Source organism: Glycine max, chromosome 18 (genome assembly GCF_000004515.6).
Source record: "Glycine max cultivar Williams 82 chromosome 18, Glycine_max_v4.0, whole genome shotgun sequence".
NCBI classification, from domain to species: domain Eukaryota; kingdom Viridiplantae; phylum Streptophyta; class Magnoliopsida; order Fabales; family Fabaceae; genus Glycine; species Glycine max.
Genome location: NC_038254.2, coordinates 55,046,788 through 55,071,625, shown reverse-complemented (window position 1 = coordinate 55,071,625; position 24,838 = coordinate 55,046,788). Strand labels below are relative to the sequence as shown.

Below are 24,838 nucleotides of genomic sequence, written 5' to 3'. Positions count from 1 at the left end.
AAATTTAAATTTGTGTCAGACATACATAGATATTAAGATTAAAAGTTATTTAATAATTATACAATCACTTAAAAAACATATGATTTTTTATTTTAACTATTTAAATTAAATCAAATATAATGATGTATATTATAATTCTCGTTTCTTAAAAAAAATGTTTGTATATCCTTCCAATTTCCAACTTCTGACTATGTCTTAACTTTCAATAAGAAAATATCTTCTCTAAACTTGTTTGTTGGAAAAGAGAAAACTTGTATATATCCTCCTAAAATATATTATATTATCATCTTACTGTTTTATACAAAGATATTAAATAAAAAAATTAATATATTGAATATATTAAAAAATATTTTATACTGTCTTATCTAATAAATTATACAATTAATACAAATATTAAAAATTATTCATTAAAATATCGTACTATATTTTTTTTTACAATCTATATTAAATCTGGATTATAGTACATAACTAATTTATGAAGATTTGAGATTGATGGTCTTAAAATACAACAGTGCCAAAATTTAGAAGAAAAATTTTGTCAATTTTAATAATCTTATCTGACTTTATTTGATTAATCAAATATCTAATATACAGGATGGAAATAGAATTTTGAGTTGATGTTTGTTTATTTTTTTAATTTTACACATAAAAATAAAAATTAATATTTTTGTTAAATTTATTATTTATTACATATTATATATATTTAAATAATATTGTAAAAAAAATTGACCCCTTTAATACATTCCTGAATCTGTTCCAGCTAATATAGTATTTATGAAAATAATTTATGAGGCTAAATGTATTCACATCAAGTTAATATGTTATCTTCAAGCACAGCTTTTTTGTAAGGAAAAGTTTATATTGAGAAAAGAGTTTTACACGGTACCAGTAGTACCATCATCAACCAACAGAGTTATAAAATTGAACTATATACATGTTCCTAAATACTAAGAATGGGTTCACCGACCTAGATCTGCGATCGGCCTCTTAAGCTCATAGATCTTGTAAATAATAGGGTTCTTTTTTTTAGTTTGATTTTTAATTCCATAGATCTAGCGAGTTTTATCTATAGACTCAGCAACTATCCTTTTAATTTATCTAAATCCAATCTAGTGAGTTTGATTGTTGTTGTTAAATTTATTATGTGTAAAATGTTGGTATATATATTCTAGTTTGATAGATTTAACTTAAAAAAAAAGAGTCATTTTTTCTTCTAATTTTATACATTTTCACTTTTTTAAATATTTATTTTACAAACTGAATTTATCTGATTCAGCTTAGGGGCCTAGACCTTTAACAGGTCGAACCCTATCCGTATACGCACTCTTACTAAATACTTACATACTTTTAGTAAATTCTTAATACTTATATAGTTATACTATATATGGGGCACAGTACGCAACGATCATGAGAGAGAGAAGCAATGTTAAAAGGATGCTGCTGCCACAAGATGATTACCTAAAGATAAATACTTGAGGAAACTCTTTGGATAAACCAAGGTCTCCTACTAGAAAAATCCCATTTTATATCGTTGGAAAACGTATTTCAAAGAAGGTGGACACACGTCTTAAAAACAAATGTCGTTGTAGAGAGTGAATGTTTATACGACGGTTGTAATTCGTCTAGGATTTCGAGACCCATGATGTGGAGCTAGCAACAAAAATTCAGTGCTATGAATCACTATGATGGTATGGTAGTAGCAAATTTAATTTAATTATGGCTTAATGGTTTGGTTTGTTGGCGAGAGGTGGAATGAAGGCGTGCAGAGAGAAATTGAGAGGGTGATGATGGGAGGTGCTTAAAGAGAGACAGATATATATATGTGAGAGAGAAGAGAGAAACAACAATTATGTCCTGTCTACTACCATTATTATTATTAATGTTTGTGGTCAATATTTTATTTTATCATATCAAAATAAATTATTCAGATAAAATTTTTAAAACTCAGAATTTTTTACCTTTATTAATTTGATATGGTACATTAAAATTTAAAATAAATTTAAATTGGGATTATCAAGATTACAATAAAATCTTAGAATCTAATTTTTATCTTAATAAAAAAATATATTTTCAAAGTCATATGTTGGGTCTAGATTTAAATTAAAATAATATTATTTGAGAAGAATAAAAAATATAAATAAAACTAAATACGATAGTTGATTTAAGAAAAGTTACGTGATCACTTCATAAAAAAATGATAATTAATTCTTAAAAATTACTTATTGAAAAAATGAGTATTCAGATAATTATAAAATAACATGGGAAATATCTTCAATGTATAGTTATCAATATTTGAGGACTTGGTGACTTAAATTATTTTTCTGTTGATCTACACCTGAGAGGGTGAGAGAATATACGCGCGAAAAAAAAAAAAGTACACTGACAGAAACAAGTAACTATTATTGGCTATTTTTTCGGTGTGTATGCAAAAAGAATCAAATGTAAGAGGGATAATTTTTTTTTAAGATAAAATCATATTTTTGATTTCTCAATTTTTCTCCAATTTTAATTTTGGTGTTCTTTTAAAATTATTGATGAAGTTTGTCATTTTATTTTATCTAATCACGCAATCTTGGTCCCCATTTAAAAATTAGACGTTGGTGTTGATTGTCACATGTCACATTCTTATCGGATGAAGACGGTCACGTGTCATATTCTGATTGGTCAATGACAACAACAATGTATTTCATCTTTCATGGATTCGACATTCAATCAGAACATGATAAATGATAGTCATCATCCAATGAGAACGTGACGTGTACTAGTTAACATTACCATGTAATAGTCAACGTCTAATTCTGGATTAAGAGACCAAGATTGCGTGATTAGATAAAATAAGAGGACAAAATTCGTTAATAATTTTAAAATAAAACCAAAATCAAAATTAGAGATAAATTAAGAGACCAAACATATAATTTTACCTTTTTTTTAATCAAACAATCTCTAATTTCACGTCACAATACTTACTGAATAAATCTTTAATTCAAATATTTTTTTAATCTATTCTATTTTATTTCAACCAAATAATCTTTATTTTCATCACATTTATCACCTATATCTCTTTTTCTTCTTTTCTCCTATTCACTTTCATTATCTCCTTTGCCTTTCTTGCCTAAGCTAGATAGTTGGAAGGATAAAACAGTAAATATGAGAGGCCACGAGTGAAAATTCTTATACGACACTTACTTGGGTTTCAATTATAAATAAAAAACACATTTCATTAAAAAAATTAATTTAATGTAATATTTTTATTAAATTATCATTTAAAAAAATACATATTTTCTTAAATCATCAGTTATTAGAATTTAATATTAAACATAAAATCTTGCTGCCTCACATGTCCAACTGATCTTTTCAAGATATTTTTGCTTGCAATATCGTGAACATGAATTGCTTATGAGTTATGACTTCATCATTTAAGTTTTATGAAACGTTTTAATTACTTCCCTACTTTATTGAACATTTTATTGTTTATATTAGAAATAAAAAGAAATAATAAATATTTTAATACGTAATACCGATAGATCTCTTGTCAACTGATTGGTGTTGAAAATATTGATGCTTCTTCCTCCGTGTTCCACTTAAACCACATGATATTGCTTTGAGTTTGAAGAAATGGACAAAAGCTGATATTATTATAGTAGGGTCTGATGTTGTGTCAAGTGTAAAGACAGGCTTCTGTCAGATGTCCTTTTGATGTTTTTTTTTTCTTGACAAAATATCCTTTGATGTCAAGTATCTTTTCTGTTTATTATCAGAGTAAATTGTGAAATTATATAAATATTCGTGATTTTTCAATATTTATAATAATCTCTCTTTGGGAAGTTTGACATAATATTTTTAAATAATGAAGAGTAATAGTGTAAAGTAAAAATGGGAATCACAGTGTATATTTTTAAAAATTAAGGAGGTTTAGTGTATACAGGATTAAAAAAAAAAGCATGAAATGTATATGTAATTTTATAAAACCCTCAAAAAGTAGTTAGTTTAATTTATTCTTAGCATGAATATAATTAATTTTTTTATATCTTTATCATATTGGTGTAAAATATTTATTAATTTTATTAATAATTAATTTTTGATGGAGAATTTAACTTATTATTTTAATAAAATATTTCTTCTTAATCATCTTTTTTCATTGATAAGTTTTAAACTTCGAGATTTTTATTTAAAAAAATTGAATTCAGTTTCACTTAAATTAATTATTTGTTGTTATTACAATAATCGATTGTGATAGCATGACAACATGAGATTGAATTAGAATTTTTATTTTTTACTAACTATAAAAAAATTATCTTTTTATTTTATTTTTTAAACGAAATCAACATTATTTACAAGAGCTCGCACCATGAAAGTATTTGGCCAATCATATTTCTGAACTAAGTGTAAATCTATTCAGGAAGCATCTATTATTTTCTTTCTGGTTTTCTAAAAGAATATGAAAGACTGAACAATATAAAATACTATTTTCAATTCATTACACCATTTGACGCCACTTTCATTTTAATTAAATAACCAAGCAAGAGACACACACTTCTCAGAACACATTCTGTTCCCCCGGCCCAAACTCACTCTATTATATTGATCATGTATCTTGTTGCAATTTAGCTCTCTGATTTGACCTTATAATAAGTCTATTCTTAAGAAAGTTTTACTCATAAAAAAATAAAGATTCTGTTAATAAAATTAAACTAAATGCGCATTAGATTAACTTATTTAATTTTGATTTTTTTTAGCAGGATGTAAAAGCTATAAAATATTCCACTATTCGTAAAATATATTATATCTAAACATGTACTAACTATGTCACTTACGAATAGACGTTATTCTTAAAATGAACTTTTACATTGTATTTTACAGGTAATATTGTTAAACACTAAGGTTATGTTTGGTAGGTATAAAGAAAATGAAAGAGACTAGAAACATTTGAAATTTGAATTGAGGAGAGAGTAGTTTTTTTTAAATTTTATTGAAAAAAAAACGCTTTTTCTTCACTTAAAAATACATTGTTATATATACATTTTCTTTTCTTTTTTTCTTTATTTTCTTATATCTAAGCATATCATAAAAAAAAAATCAATTGAAGGGCAGAATCATCCATGCAAAGACGTACTTACCCAGCTGGCAAAGTTGTTATTAATTTGTTAAGACATGCATGTGACTGAAAAAGTCTCTCGTATGCGATACAGCCAAATGGCCAATAACTATCATAGCATAGCACAGTTAGCTATACAACGTCATGATGCTGTTCATGTCTACGACCAAAGTAGTGTTTAATATTCATTTTCTTCTTAATATATACACCGATCGGTTCAGTTTATATTATGTATACACACACACAAAAAAAAAGGTTTATACTATGTATAATATTTATTTTCCATCAAAGTTTTACACTTATAAATAATATAATGTCAAATCAACTTAGAAACACAAAAAGAGAGAGCTATAGAGAGCTGAAAACAAGAGTTGGTTAATGGTTCCCAATAAGATAGTACAATAATATCTTGTATAGGATCTTGTATATAGTTCTGCCAATCTGGATCTTCGTCAGCCACGTCTCGTTTCATCCAAATCGCAATCATCTACCACTTGTAATGGTCCCTGACGATTGCTCAGTTAATCAAAACATTAGTAAATATTTAATTTGCAGATTAGTTTATGCTTTTGAAGATTAGTGAATTGGCTTCAAAAATTGATCAATTAATCATTAATTTGAAAATTAAATTCACCGATAGCTCTGTGGAGTGTGGACCATTAAATGTAATGCATGGTCACGATTTTATAATTTGGGAAAAGAACTCTTTGGAGGGGGTCTAGGTTGGTGGTTTTGAAAGTAATTATTAAGCTGGTATCCGCTTTCTCCATAAATTGTTAGATACGTGTAATGTTACATACTTTGAAGAGAGTTGAAAGATTAGACATATATATAGTTTGTCCAACATATACACACACACCTCTATATACAAGAGTTATTAAAAGATATATACTTTATAGAGTTAGTCTTAGAATAATTTTTATTTCACTTAACATTAATTTCTCAAGAGGTATCACTACACAGTGCAAGAAAGCACCTATCAATTCCCATGGAAGGATCATCAGGTGTGAGGAAAGGCGCATGGAGTCAATTTGAAGATGACCTTCTCAGAGATTGCGTGAACCTTCATGGGGAAGGAAAATGGCACCTTGTTCCTCAAAGAGCAGGTGTTTTTCTTAACTAATTGTGGTTATTGTCTTTATGTATGAAACCTATATATACTTGTGGTTATCATATATTTATGATGTTGTCAAGTGCCACATAAATATTGTATAACCATTGAGCATCAGGTGCATGAGCTCGGTGCTATGTGAAACCATATAGACTTCGTGGTATTTCCTATATACAGATTCCTTGTTTTTATTAATATATTATTTATTGGCTGATAAAATAAACTTAATTACTTTCCTCATTCCGTTTTCTTCATTGCTTGTGGTTTGCAATTATATAATTATATAACTAGGACACGCTTATATAATTAAGTTGTTATAAACAATAAAAATTGATATATATATATATATATATATATATATATATATCTTGTGTTTGGTATATACACATAGGGTTGAACAGATGCCGCAAGAGTTGTAGATTAAGATGGTTGAACTATCTAAAACCAAATATCAAGCGGGGAGATTTTAATGAAGATGAGGTTGATTTGATGATCAGATTGCATAAGCTTTTGGGAAACAGGTTTGTGTATATATTTTCTTCTTTTTTTTTGTTGAATTAAACAGGCGTGTATATACTGTTAACTAAATCAAACTGAGTGTAGTGATACCTCTTGATAAATATATGTGCCTTATATTTCATATTTGAATCCATATTATTTGCATAAAACATTTGTTTGTTATTTATATTTATATACTCAGTTTCTCTTCCGTCTCACTGTTAACATATATTTTTTCATTTCTTTCTTAATTTTTTATCTCACACACACACAATATATATTGTTAACTAAATTACGCTCATGAGATTAATTAAAATGCATTGATAATGAAAAAAAAATGTATGTTTTTTTACAGAGATTTTATTTGTTGTTATTTAATCATAGATTGTCATTTCTCATAAAATTATTGAGTTTTATAATAATTAATTGCAAAAAAAAGTTGTATTTAAGATGGTTTATATTATATTAACCGTGTAAAAAATTATATTAAAAGTGCATGAAAATTTAATTCATGTAATATTGCATAGAACAAGAGTAAATTAACTTGTCATTAAACAAAATTAAAATTAATTGTTTGTCGATGTAGATGGTCCCTAATTGCTGGGAGACTTCCGGGAAGAACTTCAAATGATGTTAAGAACTACTGGAACGCCTACATGCGCCGTAAAGTTCACTCTCACAACAAAGACAACAAAATAAAGAAGCAAGAGACCAAATCAACAGTGAAACCCCACGAAGTGATTAAGCCTATTCCTCGAGTTTTAACAAAAACATCCCCATGGTTGCAACGGAAATTCATTAATAGTCCCAAAGTTGGTGTTAGTGAAGAAGGTGCAACATCATCAGAGAATTGGTGGGAGACATTGTTAGCTGACAAGGAAGATAATGCAGTATTTAACAACAACAACAACACGTGCTTCTTTGGTGGGGTGCATGGAGAGCTTAACCTTTGGAACGAAGAGCTTACTTCAATTGATTTTGACTTTGTTACACAAGGTGAACTTGGAGGGATTGTGAACTTTCAAAATCCATAGTTAGATCGTTTAAATTTAATCCCTATACATACAGGGAGTTTTTTTTAGGATAGTCTTCCTAATTTTCTTAAGGGAGAATGTTTTAAAAATAGATTTGGTCTTCCAAATTTTAGATTCAAATAGTTTCTCATTGGTCCCCCATACTTTATGTTGCTCTTTTTTTCTTTATTTTAATATATCTATGGTATGTTGCTTAATTGGTAGTTGAACATAGATAATTTTAGAAATAGATTTGATCTTCCTAAGTTTTAGATTCAAATAGTTTCTCATTGATGTTAAAAACACAATAAACATAGTGAAATTGCATTAAGAGTGAATCCAATTAACAATCCAAAAATTGAAAATTCTAATATTAAATTTTTTTAATTATTTATGACTCATTTTTCATATAATTATTATCATGTTTGATCCGCATATTAGTTAAATTTATTAATTTTCAAGTGAATTTAATGGAATAATTTTTACATCTCAAATTAATCTTTTCATTCATTTTTTTTCTTTTACCAAAAATTCTCAAATTCTTAATTTCTACTTAAAATCTCCATAAATACAATTAATTAATTTTATATTTTATTCAAAACTTACTAACCAAAACATCAAAATATACCAGAAAAAAATATTAAAATTTTCTCTTTTTCATGTATTCGTCTTAAAATCCTTTTAACTATACTTATTTCTTAAATTATTTCATATTCTAGATGTATCAAAAACTTCAAATATTTTGATAATAATAAGAATAATTTTAACTAAATTTTAAATAAAAAATTACTTGATTTTTATTTAAGAAAAGGTTAATGGTAATGAATAAAATATATGAGGACTAAAATTGATAAAAAAAAATTATAAAACTAAAACCAAAAATCTAAAGTCGCATTTTGTTTGTTTTGTTTTTAGTTGTAAGTTTCGATTTTTTTTTTAAAAAACAACCATTTCTATTTTAAAATTTTCTTATCTTATTAAAATTAGCATTAGGTTATACTTGTCGGTGATGAATATAATGATAATGATAATAATGCTAGTTGATATAATGTGACAATATTAGTAATATTGGTGATGTTTTTGATAATTGTTGACAATAATAATGTTGGTGGTGACATGAATACATGATGTCAATGATGATGGCAGAAATAATAATAGTGTCAATTGTGATGATAATAATAATGATATTCATGACAATAGTGAAAATAGTAATAATAATAATGAGAAAAAATATCGTCAAATATAACTAAGGAGAGTGTATTTTTTAAAATATAAATTAAATTTATAAATGATTTTTTCTTCTTAATTTGGAACATAAATATAAAAGTATTTTTAAATTAAGTTAAATATCATTTCAATCTCATTCTTACCAAATACGTTTTATTCGAAAGTTGTGTTTAAAATAATAAAAAAGTCAAAAACTCGCGATCGTTCCATATAAATCCTAAAATTTTAGATGGACTAAAAGTTTAATTAATGAAAAAAAAATATTATTGCGAAAAAAATTTGGAAGAAAAAATTCTCCAAGACCTTGAATAATACTTGCTGTGCTGACTACAAATGATGACCTGCTTGATTAGCAAGGCCAATTTACACTGTTGGGTAGAACACGGGTCAATCCGGAAAGCATTGAACAGCGATTTTACAGATAAAATAGATATAGATAGGGCTTAGTGGGGCCTATGAATGCAATAAACACTAAAAAGGTATCCCTACGTAATAATTAGGGTATACAATGACATTTCAATAATTCCAAAACCACAATATATTAAACCTGAATTGAATTCAAAATATAAATAAAAGAATGATGAGGTCTAGATTCGGAACCAAGGAAAGAGTGCGAGTGTGGCATTGCATGTCCACGTAATCTCTTAAAACTTTTTTTCGGAAATTTAGGTACGGACGAATGCGTTGCATATGCATCTCCACATGTTGTTGTGTACTATCAATAAGAAGAAGATCCACGCTACGTGCACAAAATGAGGCCCGAGAATCAAGTCATTTCTGTCAATTAATTAAATCTGATTTGTAATATAATTCTTTAAGTTTTTCTTCTATTCACATGTTAAAAAAATAATTTATTTAATAATAGAATTTATGTTTACTTTTTTTATATGTCTAAAATATCTTTGGACTAACAACAATTATGTATTATAAATGGAATTAGGTTGTGATCTAATATAATTTATAGAAATATTATTTATTTGATTTAGGATTAAAAAAATCTTAATTTTCAATTTTTTTATTTGATTTTCACTCAATTTTGATGAAAAGCATTGATTTGATTATTATATTTGAATTTTTCCCACTTTATGAAAGTTGGATTAGATTTGGAAATGTGAGCCCTGCTTATGTTGTTTCATCTCACATACATACAATCTGTTACATTAAATCTTAATTATTAATTTTTTTAATATAATTAATAGTGATGTAACATTAGTATTATATATGGGAACATTTAATGTGATATAACATTCATATGATTTATACATGACATTTATATAGCAAGTGTTTTGTTTTTCATTTATAGAAATATTTCAAGTCTAGTTTAAACATTTATCAAATTTAAAGTTTGATTTTAGTGTCTATAAAATTTAATTTTACTCATAAAATTCAACATTTAGTTTTAGTCCTTAGGTTATCTAATTTTAGTTATTTTTAAAATCTCTAACATCTTTTCAATTACTTTCACATTCATCTTGTCAATTATACAATACTAATCAAATCATAGTTGTTAGTTGAATTAGAAATCATTTACCAAATCAGTTCGATCAACCCTCATCATTGTTTATGCGTGTTAAACTTCATGTTTTGACTAACAATACACTCTTTAATAAAACTTTTTAAAATATGTTCTTTTATAGTCTCCAATAAATTCTAATTAATTATAAAGAGCATATTTTCAATAAATTTTAACTAGAACAAATTACATCAATACTTTCAAGGTTTTCACTGATTACCCACCCATTCTCTTTGTTTAAAACCATTTCTTTGGCACCTCTCATGTAAGGATGCTAAGTTATGGTTTTTGTTTTTAAAATTGATCGATTTGCATTAAATTTTATGTTTTTTGATTAAAAATCCAAAATTACCCTTAGCTAAGTTACCCAAAGAGAGGTGCGAAGCTTTGTACGTATTTGTTGCATGTGTCTGCCATCAATGACCATCTCTACCGTTGTGGCCTTTAGTTTTTTATTTTGTTTGGTAGGCAAAACATTTTATTAGAATAATCCATGACACAAGACGTGCATAGACAATTTACAAAAATTAAAGGAAAACTGAAGCTAAGATTATACTGCTAACAAGTATAACTAGTCAACACCCCTGAAATTGTATGTGCAAGAGCCTTCACAATATAAAAACGTAACTATGAAATCCAATTAATAGCAACCAGATCACAATTCTGCACCATCTGAAATTTATCACCTTCCTACCCACCGGCAAACTTTAATAAACAAGTGACTAGCCCATTCGAAGATAGCAAGAAAATCCTATCCACCATAGTCTGCGCACAAGGTTTCAGCTATTATCTATAAAAAAATTCATCTTTCATTCTATTAAGTTTCAATTATTTTTATTGCTGATGAAAATGATCTTTAGTTTTTGTTTTAGCTTCAGAAACTAGAAGAGTTAAGATAAAACAAATTAATGGATCAATCAAGTAAAATGTATTTGAACAGAAATCATACTACCATTCTGCGAATTGCTAAGGAACGAAAGTTTGCGGCGAGAAGAACTTTTTTTGTGAAAGAGAGATGGAGGAATTGGGAAGGGAACTTTTTGTTGAAGAAAGAATTTTTCAATTCAAACTTCTTCTATACGCAACGAAAGTCTATCAGTATCAATTCAGCAAAATCATCCTTTTTCCAATAATTTTTTTTTTTATTATCTAAAGTTAAGTAGCTTGGGCTTAACGTGCCTGAAAAAAAAAGTAGACTTTCCTTTACACTTATCAACTTAGGCTTACATAAAAAACATTACAAAAATTTGGGGCTGGGGGGGATCTTTGTATGAAAAAGTTACTTATATATGTATTGAAAAAAAATCTTGGGGGGCCACGGGTCCCCTGGCTTCTATTAAGATCCACCACTAGTCGCCTTAATTGAGATCGAGGTTGCCCACCACGTTTGAGGCCTTGTTCAAGAACATTGTTCATGAATCCAATTTCTTATTGTTAAAAAAAATCTGAAAGTTCTTTTATTTGAAAATTAGGAACCTATTTGCCAAATTATTTTCCCCCAATAAGAAAAATCTCGATCCTAAGTTTGCTTCAACTATTTGAAGTCTAAAAAAATAAAAAATAAATTAATGTCACTATAAGTCTATAACAGCCTTGAATGTTCATCATTATTATTATTTTTTGCCCATAAGAAATGTTCATCATTATTATTATTTTTTGCCCATAAGAAATGTTCATCATTATTGATTGTTGATGCCCATAAGAAACTTGTAGCTTCGATCGTTTAGTTTCTAATTTTTTTTCTTTCTGCCGAATTGGTTTTCATTTCTCTATATAAAGGATCTCATCAATTCTCTCTCTATTCCCAATCTTCCATTGCATTGATATTCTAATAGTTACTGACCCATTGCACATATTATTTACCCGATCAAGGCATTAGATCATTGAAGAAGAAGAAGAAGAAACAAACTACAGTAATGTTAATGTGCATACATATTATTTAGTTAGTTGTTAATTTGAAAAGGGCCAAAAGAATAAGGCACTTAGTCCCTTTTCTTGAAAAAAAAAAGAATATTTCTTTATGTATGATCAGACTTTCGAATTCAAACTCTTATTTTGAGACCAATTTTCCAAAAAAAAAAAAAAAAGATTTCCCAAACCTCTCCTTGTTTAAGTTTATATATATTGTAATACAGTGAGGTATGTTTAACAAGTTGCCAATCTCTTTTTTTAAAAAAAATAAATAAATAAAATTAGATGAGTTGAGTCTTTATAGTTCATTAGGATTACAACAAGTGTCAAATTCAAGTATGCTTACAGAAATATTTACAGATTATCTATAATTAAAATTCTCTTAAATTGACAACGAAAATTAAATATACATCCTTATGAAATATGATGTACCTTCTTTTTACAAAATGTTTATCGTGAATAAATGTGTTGATTTTTTAAAAACAACAGTTTTTTTTTAAAAATATATAGAAATATGAAAATATTTCACTATAGTTTATTTAGAATAATGGTTAAAGATAGAAATTGAGATATCAATTATTATTATTATTATTATTATTATTTTATATTTATGTTTCTCAATTTCTATATATTTTATTAATATATTTAAATTTTTATTTTTAAAAATATATTTCTTATAAAATAATTTTCTTAAATCATAATTAATTAACAAAATGGTCTGATACTATATATGAAAATTTTATTAACTTATATATTTATATAGATATTATATTAATAGTGTTAAATTTATATTAATATTTCCACACAAACTATAAATATGTATAGGAAACAAATATTTATTTATTTATATATTTATATTCATTGATATATTTGTATAAATATTATATTAATGACATTAGATGGTAGTATATATTCATATTTCTTCTCTATAGACATGGATTTTTAATATATATATATATATATATATATATATATATATATATATATCAATTTTAAATATTAATATATATTTAATTTTTAAATATATTTGTAAACTAATTTTCATAAAATTTTAATTAAATAACTAAAAAACTTATTTTTTTTTATATACTTGTATAAATGTCCCATGATGTGAATTTGGACGTACTTTATTGTGGTGAAGACCTACAAGATCCTCCAACTTGGAGAAGCTACATCTTGATTGATGTGTTTTATATAAATCAACAGTAGTGTTAACATCAGAACAAAAATAATTTTCATGCTAAAAATGTTTGAATAATCATGTTGATGCTAGCACGTTCACAATTCGTACACACATATCTATATCAAAGCCATCTGTAAAGTAAACGCGTAGTATGTGGAGGATGGTATTGGCCCCACTTCAAAAACGCAGATTGAGACACATCTCAAGCTTGTGCCAGTATTAGAACAACTACAATTATTTCTTCTTAGGTTTGTGAACAGCCACAACATTCTTTAGTCAGAGTCAGAACCGGCCAACATAACATGCATGCTGATTTTTAACCCTATCCAGTAAATTAAGTTAAATTTTATATAGAATTGTGTAAGAAAATATTTTATGCGCAGATAATAAATTTAAAGATGAATCAAACATCATAGAAAGAAAAATATATCTTTTACAAAAAGAAAATATACAGAAATTAATGGTATGTTTAGATAGAAGGAAAGAAAATAAAAGGGAAAAATACAGATAATAATGTATTTTTTTTTTTAATTTGAGACAAAGAAAGAAAAAAAAGAGAGAGAAACATTAACTTTTAGAGACAAATTTTAATTTTTCTTCTTCTTATTTTCTTCTCCATTCAAATTAAAAAAAAAAAAAATCTTTCCTCTCTCATTTTCTTTCCTTCCGTTCAAACACAAGCTAAAGTCATTTTCTTTCTTCAATGTCTTAGGTGACCAACAAATTCTCCATTACCTTGACATTTGAAGAATTGTGGAATATACATACATATAAAAAATGTACAGGGCCGTGATTGTTGGCCATAACATGATTTTTTTTTGTTCACAATGACACCTACACATTAATACGGACACCAATTTTTCGTTCTGGATTTCAAATGGAATAATTAAATTGTTAGGAAAAGTTGGAAGGATATGCTAATGCCAATATTAACACAGAGAACCAAGTAGGTAAGTGACATTATATGACAAAAAAGAACCTTGAATATCTCCTCTGTTTCTTTTTGATTTAAGAATACAAGGATTTTTTTTTATAAGAAACAATCTTATTTGAGATAAATAAGATTAATATAAATGATAAAAATTTTCCTTCAAAATATTTAACATAATTATATATTTAAGATTGAAATACAAAAATGATTGATTTAGCTGGAACCACCTTAAACTAATCTTACATTAATTTAGCTGTAAAAACCTTATATCGATATACGCGCTCAGTAGTATATCTCTCCTAAAATCTTATTAGATTTCTTGTCAACTTTCCTTTTTTGTTTAATTTCTCAAGCTGTATATGCCCCCATTACGCGGAAACAATGCAAGATGTATTATTCTCCAACCTATATTCATTGCAGCTCAGAAATGATGTTTCTCTAAGCTTCATTAAAAATTGAAATCTATAACTCTTTATTCTTTTTGGCTGAAGCACAAGTGTCTCACTCGAAAAAAAGAAAATATGAAGTTTGGGAAAGAATTTGTCTCACAAATGGTGCCAGAATGGGAAGAAGCATACATGGATTACAACTCTCTCAAAGCCACTCTGAAAAACATGTCAAAGTTTAGAGAGCTAAACGAGTCAGCACCAATGGCATCCACACCAAAAGGGTCTCTGAAGAGAAGGTTAACACTCTATAGAGCCTTTAGTGGTCTTACTGATAGACAAAGAGGGTCTCCTAGGAAGGGTGAGGATGAAGTTATACTTGTTCGTGCTGAGGAGGGTGAAGGCTCAGAAGGGTTGTATCAGACCATGTTCCTCAAGCCTTCTGAAGAAGGGGCAGAACAAGATCTTGTGTTTTTCAAGAAACTTGATCATGAGTTTAATAAGGTGAATAGCTTCTACAAGAAAATGGTGAATGGAATGGTTGAGGAGGCAGAGGAGTTGAGTAAGCAAATGAATGCTCTGATTGCTCTTAGAATAAAGGTGGACAATGTGGGGTTCAGAAATCTTGGTAGCAATGGGATCTCAACTTCATTTTCCATGAATCATGATATAAATGATGCAAAAACTGGTAAGCCAGACAATGTTCTTTGTTCTGTCTTCGTTTCTCCATTTCAGTAGACGAAGAAATATGATCATTATTAAGGAAATTCTTTTGATTTATACAAATGAGCATACAACATGAAAATTCTAAGCAATTTTTATGTTGAGGAGTTACAATCTAAAGGGTCTATTGACATTTTGAAGGTCTCTCACGTGTGCACATGGATGTGATTCATGAAGTTGAGATGAGCAATGGAACGCATTTGGAAAATGGAAGTGGAAATTATGAGGAACAAACCACTTCTAAGACTTCTGTTGGGGCCTTTAGACCTGCTTCATTGGAGACCCTTGATCACGTGAAGATCAACATGACCACACCAGAAACTCCTTTGTCAACCATAAAAGGGCTTCTCTCAAGTTCAAAATCTGACCAGTCATTTAGCAAGAAAGAGCTCAGGAAAGCTGAGGAACAAATAAGCATAGCCTTAAAGGAATTCTATAATAAGCTTCGGCTTCTAAAAAGCTATAGGTGACATAGTTTCCCCCTTCCTTTATTAACTAAATAGTGAAAACTGAAGAGAGCTTGATTATGTTTTTCAAGGCTAATAATCTTTATGCTTGGTTGGTATGCAGCTTCTTAAACTTGTTGGCATTCTCAAAAATCATGAAGAAGTATGACAAGGTCTCATATATATGATTTGAATGACGATCATTGGTTGTAATGTTTTAAGTTTGGTGTTATCTGACTAATACCATTGCAATTTGCAGGTTAGTTCAAGGAATGCATCAAAGGATTACTTAAAGATGGTGGACAGTTCATATGTTGGAAGCTCAGATGAGGTTCTATCTTAAAATCAATTCTTTTATATTCTTTCAATTAATCAAAAGTTGTCTTTTAAACCCAAAATGCTGCTGCCCGGGTCCATCATGTACTTTACAGGTCAATAGGCTCATGGAAAGGGTGGAACATGCCTTCATTAAGCACTTTGCAAATGGGAATCACAGAAAGGGAATGAACACATTGAGACCAACTGCTAAGAAGGAGCGGCATAGAATTACATTCTTATTGGGTAAGGGCACCAAGAAGTGGTTGAATTTTAAAAAATTGTTGCAAATCTTGAGGTGCATTTGTATTATGGTGAACATTGAACAATAATCAAGGTGCAGTTCAAAGAAAAAGTAAAATTGATATGTAGTAATATCTATTTAGTTCTGCTCAAGTAACAAGTTTAAATGCAGTAACTATCATGTATGCAATCCTCCCCTGGTTCATTTATGCTCAATGAAATTTCTATTCCTTCATTGTGTCTCAGTACTATGATTAGAAATAAACCATTTTCAGTATAATTTCTCTCACTGACACTTGACTGTATTATATGTCAGGACTGTTTACTGGCTGCTCAATTGCCCTCATTGTGGCACTGATTATACTAATACATGCAAGAAATATTCTATATAGCGAGGGTCGTACTAGATATATGGACAACATATTTCCTCTTTACAGGTATGTTGTTGACGTTCATTTGAATTTTTATTATGTGATTACATAATTCTGTGTTTGGATAATTGTGTGTATGTCTGATTGAGCAACCTCAAATTTTGATTTTGCATAATGATTTCAAGTGCTAAGATGATATTCCACTACTCTGTATTCCCCCTTTTGGTACAATGATGTCAAGAAACATGATTAACAAACATCTTTCTTTTTGCAGTCTCTTTGGATACATAGTCTTGCATATGATCATTTACTCTGCAAATATATACCTATGGAGGCGTTATAAAATCAACTTCCCCTTTATATTTGGCTTCAAGGAAGGAACAGAATTGGGATACAGAGAAGTCTTTCTTCTTAGCTCAGGCCTCGCAGTACTCTCATTGGCTGCTGTCCTCTCAAACTTGGATATGGAGATGGACCAGAGAACAAAAAGTTTTTCAGCATTGACAGAATTAGTCCCTTTATGCCTTGTCATTGTAAGTTTCAAAAAAACATCATTTGTTAAACTTATTCATATTGTGTATTTGCTTTGACATTAAACATTCTGCCTAAGCACAGACTATTGATGTTTTCATTTCACGGCCCTTTTTGTTCGACCAAGGACATATATGACTATAAGCTAATGAATTTGTATTACAGGTTCTGCTGCTCATAACATTTTGTCCCTTCAACATCATATATAAATCCAGCCGCTTCTTCCTTATTCAGTGTGCATTTCATTGTGTTTGTGCTCCTCTTTACAAGGTAAAGAAAGAGAGAATTCCAAGAAGGCACTTGTGTCCTTGTTTTGTTCAAAATTTTACTAAGATAGTAATCTAGATTGCTTACCTTTCAGGTCAATTTCCCAGAAAATTTCTTGGCAGACCAGCTTACCAGCCAGGTTTAAAAGTTTACCTTATACTAAATCTGAGCATTGCTCACTACTAACTCATTATGTGTAATCTCGTATTATTGAGGCTGAATTTGCATAACTTTTGCTTAAGCTTGCATCTGCTCTTACCTCTATTCTCCTTCTAGCAAATCGCACTTCTGTAATAGAATAATAAACCACAAGATCTTTTTGTTCTGATTTATCATATTTGGATCGTCTATTAGTTAGAACCTTAGGTGGTCAATTTGTTGTAATTTTCTTTTAAAACAATACTGCTCTTCTTTTGGGTTCAGGTGCAGGCCTTTAGAAGTTTGGAATTCTATGTTTGCTACTATTTCTGGGGAAACTTCAAGACCAGATCAAACAACTGCCTCAAAAGTGATGTCTACAAAGCATTTTACTTAATTGTAGCTATTATTCCATTCTGGATCCGTTGTCTTCAGGTATGCACCTGATTAGCATACACAACATCATTCAGTTCTTAGTTAATATAGAATTTGGTCTCCAAAAGTGGCAATTTATGTTGCTTCGGTCCCGAAAAATACATGTCTGTACAAATTGGTCCCTAAAAGGGTCAACTTTCTAACATATGTACCCTAGCAAGTTATCAACTAAACAATTTCATCCTTAAAAAGACTAATTTGCATGGATGAAAACTTTCCGGGACCAAATTGTAGATTAACTCTTTATTTTCACTTTGAGAAGATTACAAATGTTAACTCTTGCTACCAACTTATGTAATTTGATATCAGTTACAAAAATGTCGTACAAAAGTTTTCCTTCATGGAAAATATTTTTAGCAGGAGTTTCTTTTCTGGTAAATTCCCCTTCCATGTTTTTAGGTTTGCTTAAAATCTCATCACATTGAGGGGTGCATGAAGTATATGTTAAAAATTTTCCAATTTTAATCATTGTATTGTAATTGAAGTGAATTTAACATGATACTTATTATTTCAAGTGCTTTCGACGCTTGCTTGAAGAAAGAAATACAATGCATGGGCTCAATGGGCTAAAATACATCTCAACAGTAGTAGCACTTGTCTTGAGGACTACCAATGAGTTCCAAAGAGGAATGGTTTGGAAAATTCTAGCTGCAACTTCTTCAGGCATTGCAACGATTGTTAATACATATTGGGATATTGTCATAGATTGGGGTTTGCTGAGAAGGAATTCAAGAAATCCATGGTTGAGAGAAAAACTCTCTGTACCAAACAAAAATGTATATTTTGTTGCTATGGTAAGTTATTATTAAGTTGCAAGTATTTGCATTCTTTACTTCTTGTGTTGGTTATTGCTGACTATTGCAAATATGAATGACTTTTAGGTGTTGAATGTTATACTGCGACTTGCATGGATGCAATCTGTTTTAGGCATTAGGGAAACTCCTATCCTGCATAGAACAGCTTTGACTGCTCTAGTAACTTGCTTGGAGATCCTTCGCCGTGGCATATGGAATTTTTTCAGGTATACTTTGTTGTGCTTAATTCAATAACCTTACTAGCATTTAGCAGAATGTGAATGTGAATGGAAGTGCATGCTGATCTTGATCATGATTTATGACTGAAGTCTAATTCACTTTCACTAACAAAACATTAGGTTTATACATGAATTCTGATATATCTTGGATGCCTTAGAACCGGTTGAATTGGGTAATCCAAGCTCAATGTTCTAAAATAGGAAATGCAAACTAGCCAGAATCTTTTTCCATAATATGTTAGCATGTTTGTTGACTCTGAATGAGTGGTTCCTAATATTTTATCTTATCCAACAACTACACTTCTGGTTGTGCTGAAGTAATATCTAAAAATTCATTCTACTGTTATATCATAGTGTTATACTGTTATTAACTATTTCCTCTGCAAAGAGTTTGCTAACAGGAAAATTTCTCCTAGATAACAATGCATTCATAATTTTGAAGAATAAAGGAAATTGAATTACTTCATAATTTTGTCTTACAATCAATATAGTATAAGATGTGATTTTTTTATTCATCCTTGGAATTGAATAACTCATTCAAGAAACATTTTTTACCCAATCTGGAGGAATCAACAGAAAAGACAAATCCCTAATGATACACCAGATCCAGCTCTACTTACAATCAAATAAAGAACAACATGGACCACTTGTGGCATTCTTAATCTACGGTTAGGTAGAAAGAAAGTAATGACAACTAAATTAACAGTATAACCTTTGCAAAAGTAAAACTTCATAATGCTTTGCAATTCAGTTCATTATATTCCCAATATTTATCTAGTTATTGCTACTTGGTTGTTTCTATGTGAACACTGAACAGGTTGGAGAATGAGCACTTGAACAATGTCGGCAACTATCGAGCATTCAAATCAGTACCCCTGCCTTTTAATTACGAAGATGAGGAAGAGAATACAGTCATATAAACATATGTGGGAATGAGGAGGAGGGAGCCATGAAAATGTAAGGAATTTCTTTGGCCATTCTTAGCATAGATATAGTTTGATAATGGTTAATTCAGATTGATTACTTTGTTACTAAAGTTAGTTTAGTTAGCTTAATTAGTTACAAGTTTGTTACTCTTGTAACCGACTGTATAAACTGTAATAACCCACTCTCTTGTAAGCTAATTCTCATTCTATGCTAATTTCAGTTTTCTCTATCTTCTTTCTCCTTTAAGCTTCCTTTGCAAGTTTTCTTGCATCCGTGGCAGACACGGATTCTGATGGTCATTGAGAAATAGAAAAAAGAAAATCATAATACCCAATTTTTCCTTGATCATTCAAAATTCAGATGTATGAACCACTAGGGTTAACTTAGTGGTGGGTGTTTAGATAATATGTATTATATCATAGGTTCAAACCTCAAGGAAATCATTGCATACAAAAAAAAATCAAAATCCTAATGCATGATTTGGACAATATATTAGCATCTGTTAAATATATAAATACAATGAGTCTGCTGATGTGCACATTTTCATCATAGACTAAAAGGTGACGAAAAGCAGGAAACTAAAATGAAGATAGCAAGATTGGCTTAAACAGAGTAATAGGGGAAGAGGGGTTCTACCCTTGTTATTCATATTGATTTCAATGTAATTTTTCCTATCTTTATGAGATAAGTTACTTGGCTGACTTGTCGTATATGTAAAGGAAACAAAGTCATATGTAAGGGTCTAACAAATGCTGGATTATTAATTTATGTGTGGATTAACATTATTTAATTTAAAATGATTTTTGAATTATTAAATATATTAATTAAAATCAGATCTCAATCACAACTTATGCTCCTAAATTAATTTTTATGTTTGTTCAATTTTTTTAATATTTGGTTATATTCTTCCTCAATAATAAACTTAACATTTTCTAATCGTTAAAAGATGTATAAAAAAAAAACATCTTATCCAAAGAAAAGGGGCGGGGGAGTCATCAACAAACATTCAACATTCAAGGTTATATTTAAGGTCAAACTTTCACTACCCAACATATAAATACAATTATTATTAGCTCTTTAAACAACAATAATTCGTAGGTTTTACAATAAAGTTAACAATCTTGAATAAATCCTCGTATTTATGTTGATTTGACTCCTTCATTTAACGTGATGTCAGAAAAAAAAATTATGAAATTATTCTAGCCAAAAACATTTTTTGAGAGTGTTTAAACTTATAATTAATATAAGGGTTTAATCACTATGTAAATGTGCTTATTATTTTCAACCAATATCAAATTTGAAAAACAAAAGGCATAAATTAAGTCACCTAAGCTTCCAATGTAATACTTGTTACATAGTTGACAACCGTATTAATCAGTGTAGTATTTTTAAAGTAAGTATAAAGATTGTCACTTTAGGAACTTGTTTGAGCTGAGTTTTTGTGTAAATTCACTATCTGTGGAACGGTGATTTTCTTTTTTGAGATAAAAGTAAAGAAATTAAAAGTTCAAGTATAATATAAGATAGCTAAAATACAACAGATTTCTAAGAGACAAAATATCAAGCCGTTACTTTTAATCATGATTTCTGATATGAGAGGACCTAAATCACTTTTAATTCCTTAGTAAATTAGGCTAAGTAATTTAGATCAGAACAATGGTTAATAGCAATGCAAATGTACATAATTCTATCACAAGACATGAGTCAATTAGTAGTTAATGATAAATAACTTTTTTAGTGATATTTATGTCATTTACATGTATTTTCTTGTTAGACTCACAATTGAGCACTAGTTTTGTATCACAGAGTATAGTCACTCATTTGAGTGAAAATGTTGGAAATTGCATGATTTTATGAAGATTTGAAGATTCTACACTTAATAATGATCGTGGGACATTTATCATGGTTGTGTCAAGTCGCATAACCATGGTAAAATGATAACGCCCTCTAGAACTGTGGCAACCATTCAACAACGGCTATCATAAATTTCACTGCAACTATGATCAACCCATGAGGGTTATAGTTAATCCACAATGTCCTAGAGTTTCAGTGTCACCATGGCCGTGTTGGATTTCATCACAACTGTTGTGCGTCTTTTCTTACTAACACCTTTTGGGAAGTTATAAAAAAAGGGTTATATCTTGCATTTTTTATATTAATTTTGAGAGAACCTTAAGGGTTTTGAGAGTTATGAAGTGTCGACAATATCGTGAGGATGGATTGTAATCATCGTTCCTACTTTATTGGTATGTTTATGTCTATATCATATAGTATTATGAGTTGTGCTCTAACCATGAGCTGCTAGTCACCTAGTCTGAGGATTATGATGTAATTGTCCAATTATATCTTTTTCTCTGTTCTTAATGGAATTCATTAGTATTTTGTATTATTTAATTTTCTTCCTTATTCTTATTGTTTATTAGGGGATTGATCAATCATATGCTTAATCGAATGTATTATGGTAATCATCTAAGTATGTTACATACACGTAGGTAGAGAATGTTTTACACCAAATTGTAAGATCAAACTGTTTGGGTAATCTCTGATAAATTAATTAACCTTTAATTAATCATCCCTTGACTTGAAACAATACATCTATGATCATTGGAGTATTGGTTCAAGGCAAGAACATCATTAGACCTTGATCATAGGCTTTTGATTAATTTTGGCAATTGGTAACTATTGTGTAGGAATTTCATACGAACTTGTACCGGAGGAAATTGGTACTAGTGAATCATAATCCTCATTCGCTTTTAATATCATTCAAATCTCTGTTTTGTATATTTTACTTGTTTTCTTTTAAAACCAAAACCACAAAAATACTTCAATTTCTCTTTTGATTAATCCATTTGTTTAGTTTAATAATTTTGACTAATTAGAAACACAACTAATCCTTAGGATTTGATATTTAGACTTTTAGTCAATTGTTACTATTGTATATGATATATTTGTTCTTGTACGAGTACTGTTTTTAGGCATGAGCTAACTTCAATTCTTAGTGATAAAAATATTTTTCAATGTTATTCACACAAACATTCATATGAATGATTAAACCAAAAAATAGACAATAAAAGTTGAAGAGAAGCAATAACATTAGAGTAGATAGTAAAAGTAATTACATTAGAGTATATTTAGTACACTAAACATTCAATAATTGGTAAATTTAACTAGCCTCTCATCATCATCACGAGAGATATCAAAAACTCAAAAATTACAAGAAACTTTGAAGAAAATGAAGAAAAGAGAGTAGGTGAGACACAACTACAACACAAAACCTTAAAAATATGCCTTATCATTTCCAATAATGAGGTGTCTTAAAATACGTGTAAAATCTCTATTTTATCTTTTTTGCATAAAGGTAATCTTGCTTAGCAAGTAAACAACTAGCTAAGAGAATTCAATTTAAATTTAATTCTTTTTCTTTATAGAGAGGTTGTCTCGCTTAACGAGCAAAGACCTTGACAAGGCTAATGTGACTTCTTCAGATGCAATCCTGTTAAGCGAACAAAAGTTTTCACTTGGCCTGATGGATGTATGGTTGAGAAAAGAAAATTTATACGTGAAGTGAACAACAAATATGTATTTAAAAGATTATTATATTTTCTTCAATAATAATGTCAGTTTCATCTTCAAAAATTTGGCTAATTCAACATCCTAAATTGACATTTTCATTCATGTGATTTAAGGAGATTTTGTCTTTTGTCCTCTACAAAAGAAAAATAATTTAATTTTCAGTTCTTATAATCCTAATAATTAATTTTTCCTTCCATCTCTAATTATAAGAACTTTTCAATTAATTAATGTCTCTTTAAAAAAGTTATTAATTTAATTAATCACATTAAATCTATCAATTAATTATACTATCATTTTAAAATTATCATTTTCTTATCCTTTTATTTATTTAATTGTTCTTCATTAATGTTTGAAAAAAGAATAATCAAATAAGTATATGTAGAGAAAAAATAATTCATAAATCTAAAAATCAGAAATAATCTTAAAAAAAGAAGAAACATTTTTTTAAAAAAAATTATAATTAATGAAAGAGGTAGTAATTAATTAAGTTCTAATTAAACAATATACAAATGATATAATACAAATCGTGTAATTAATTCATTCTAAATGACGCGTCTTCCCAACAATTTGGGGTTAATATTTGCATATTCGACTTCTTACTACCTATGGATTAAATCAATGACTAGTATGACACGAAATTAAAATAAGCAACGCTAAACAGGAATTCAGGAACCCAAAAATTACTAGAAGGAAAGAATCACACACTTAGGATAGGAAAGTTATAATTATTAGCTTTTAAAAATCACACCCAAAAATTATATATATATATATATATATATATATATATATATATATATATATATATATATATATATATATATATATATATATATATATATATATATATATAGCTCTCTCACGCGCTATATATCCATATTTTTATTTATAAAAGACAAAATTTTTTTTTATGTCTCTACATGCAGAGGGGGGGCGGTGCGAGGGGACATGTATATATGTTTTTTCTCTCA

At 28.7% G+C, this 24,838-nt stretch overlaps 3 protein-coding genes across 3 annotated transcripts in view; all 3 read left to right on the top strand.

The window, feature by feature from the left end:
- Positions 1-6,607: 6,607 nt before the first annotated feature.
- On the top strand, positions 6,608-7,861 carry LOC100792465 (transcription repressor MYB6). Its single transcript, XM_006602865.3, has 2 exons — positions 6,608-6,727; positions 7,291-7,861. The coding sequence occupies exons 1-2, from the start codon at positions 6,696-6,698 to the stop codon at positions 7,736-7,738; spliced, it is 480 nt and encodes a 159-aa protein (XP_006602928.2). The 5' UTR covers positions 6,608-6,695; the 3' UTR covers positions 7,739-7,861.
- Positions 7,862-14,808: 6,947 nt separating this feature from the next.
- Positions 14,809-20,526, top strand: PHO1-H6 (PHO1 family protein). The gene is made up of 13 exons (XM_003552494.5): positions 14,809-15,556; positions 15,733-16,057; positions 16,162-16,210; positions 16,297-16,368; positions 16,469-16,598; positions 16,912-17,032; positions 17,241-17,499; positions 17,663-17,767; positions 17,859-17,903; positions 18,188-18,337; positions 18,853-19,131; positions 19,219-19,358; positions 20,188-20,526. Exons 1-13 carry the CDS (start codon positions 15,004-15,006, stop codon positions 20,288-20,290), a joined length of 2,331 nt encoding a protein of 776 aa, XP_003552542.1. The 5' UTR covers positions 14,809-15,003; the 3' UTR covers positions 20,291-20,526.
- Positions 20,527-22,354: 1,828 nt separating this feature from the next.
- Positions 22,355-24,838, top strand: part of LOC100791943 (NADP-dependent malic enzyme) — a 5,304-nt gene continuing 2,820 nt past the window's right edge. The window contains exon 1 of the mRNA XM_014770352.3: positions 22,355-22,384. Within this exon, the coding sequence (XP_014625838.2) occupies positions 22,355-22,384 (30 nt within the window). The remainder of the gene's footprint in view (positions 22,385-24,838) is intronic.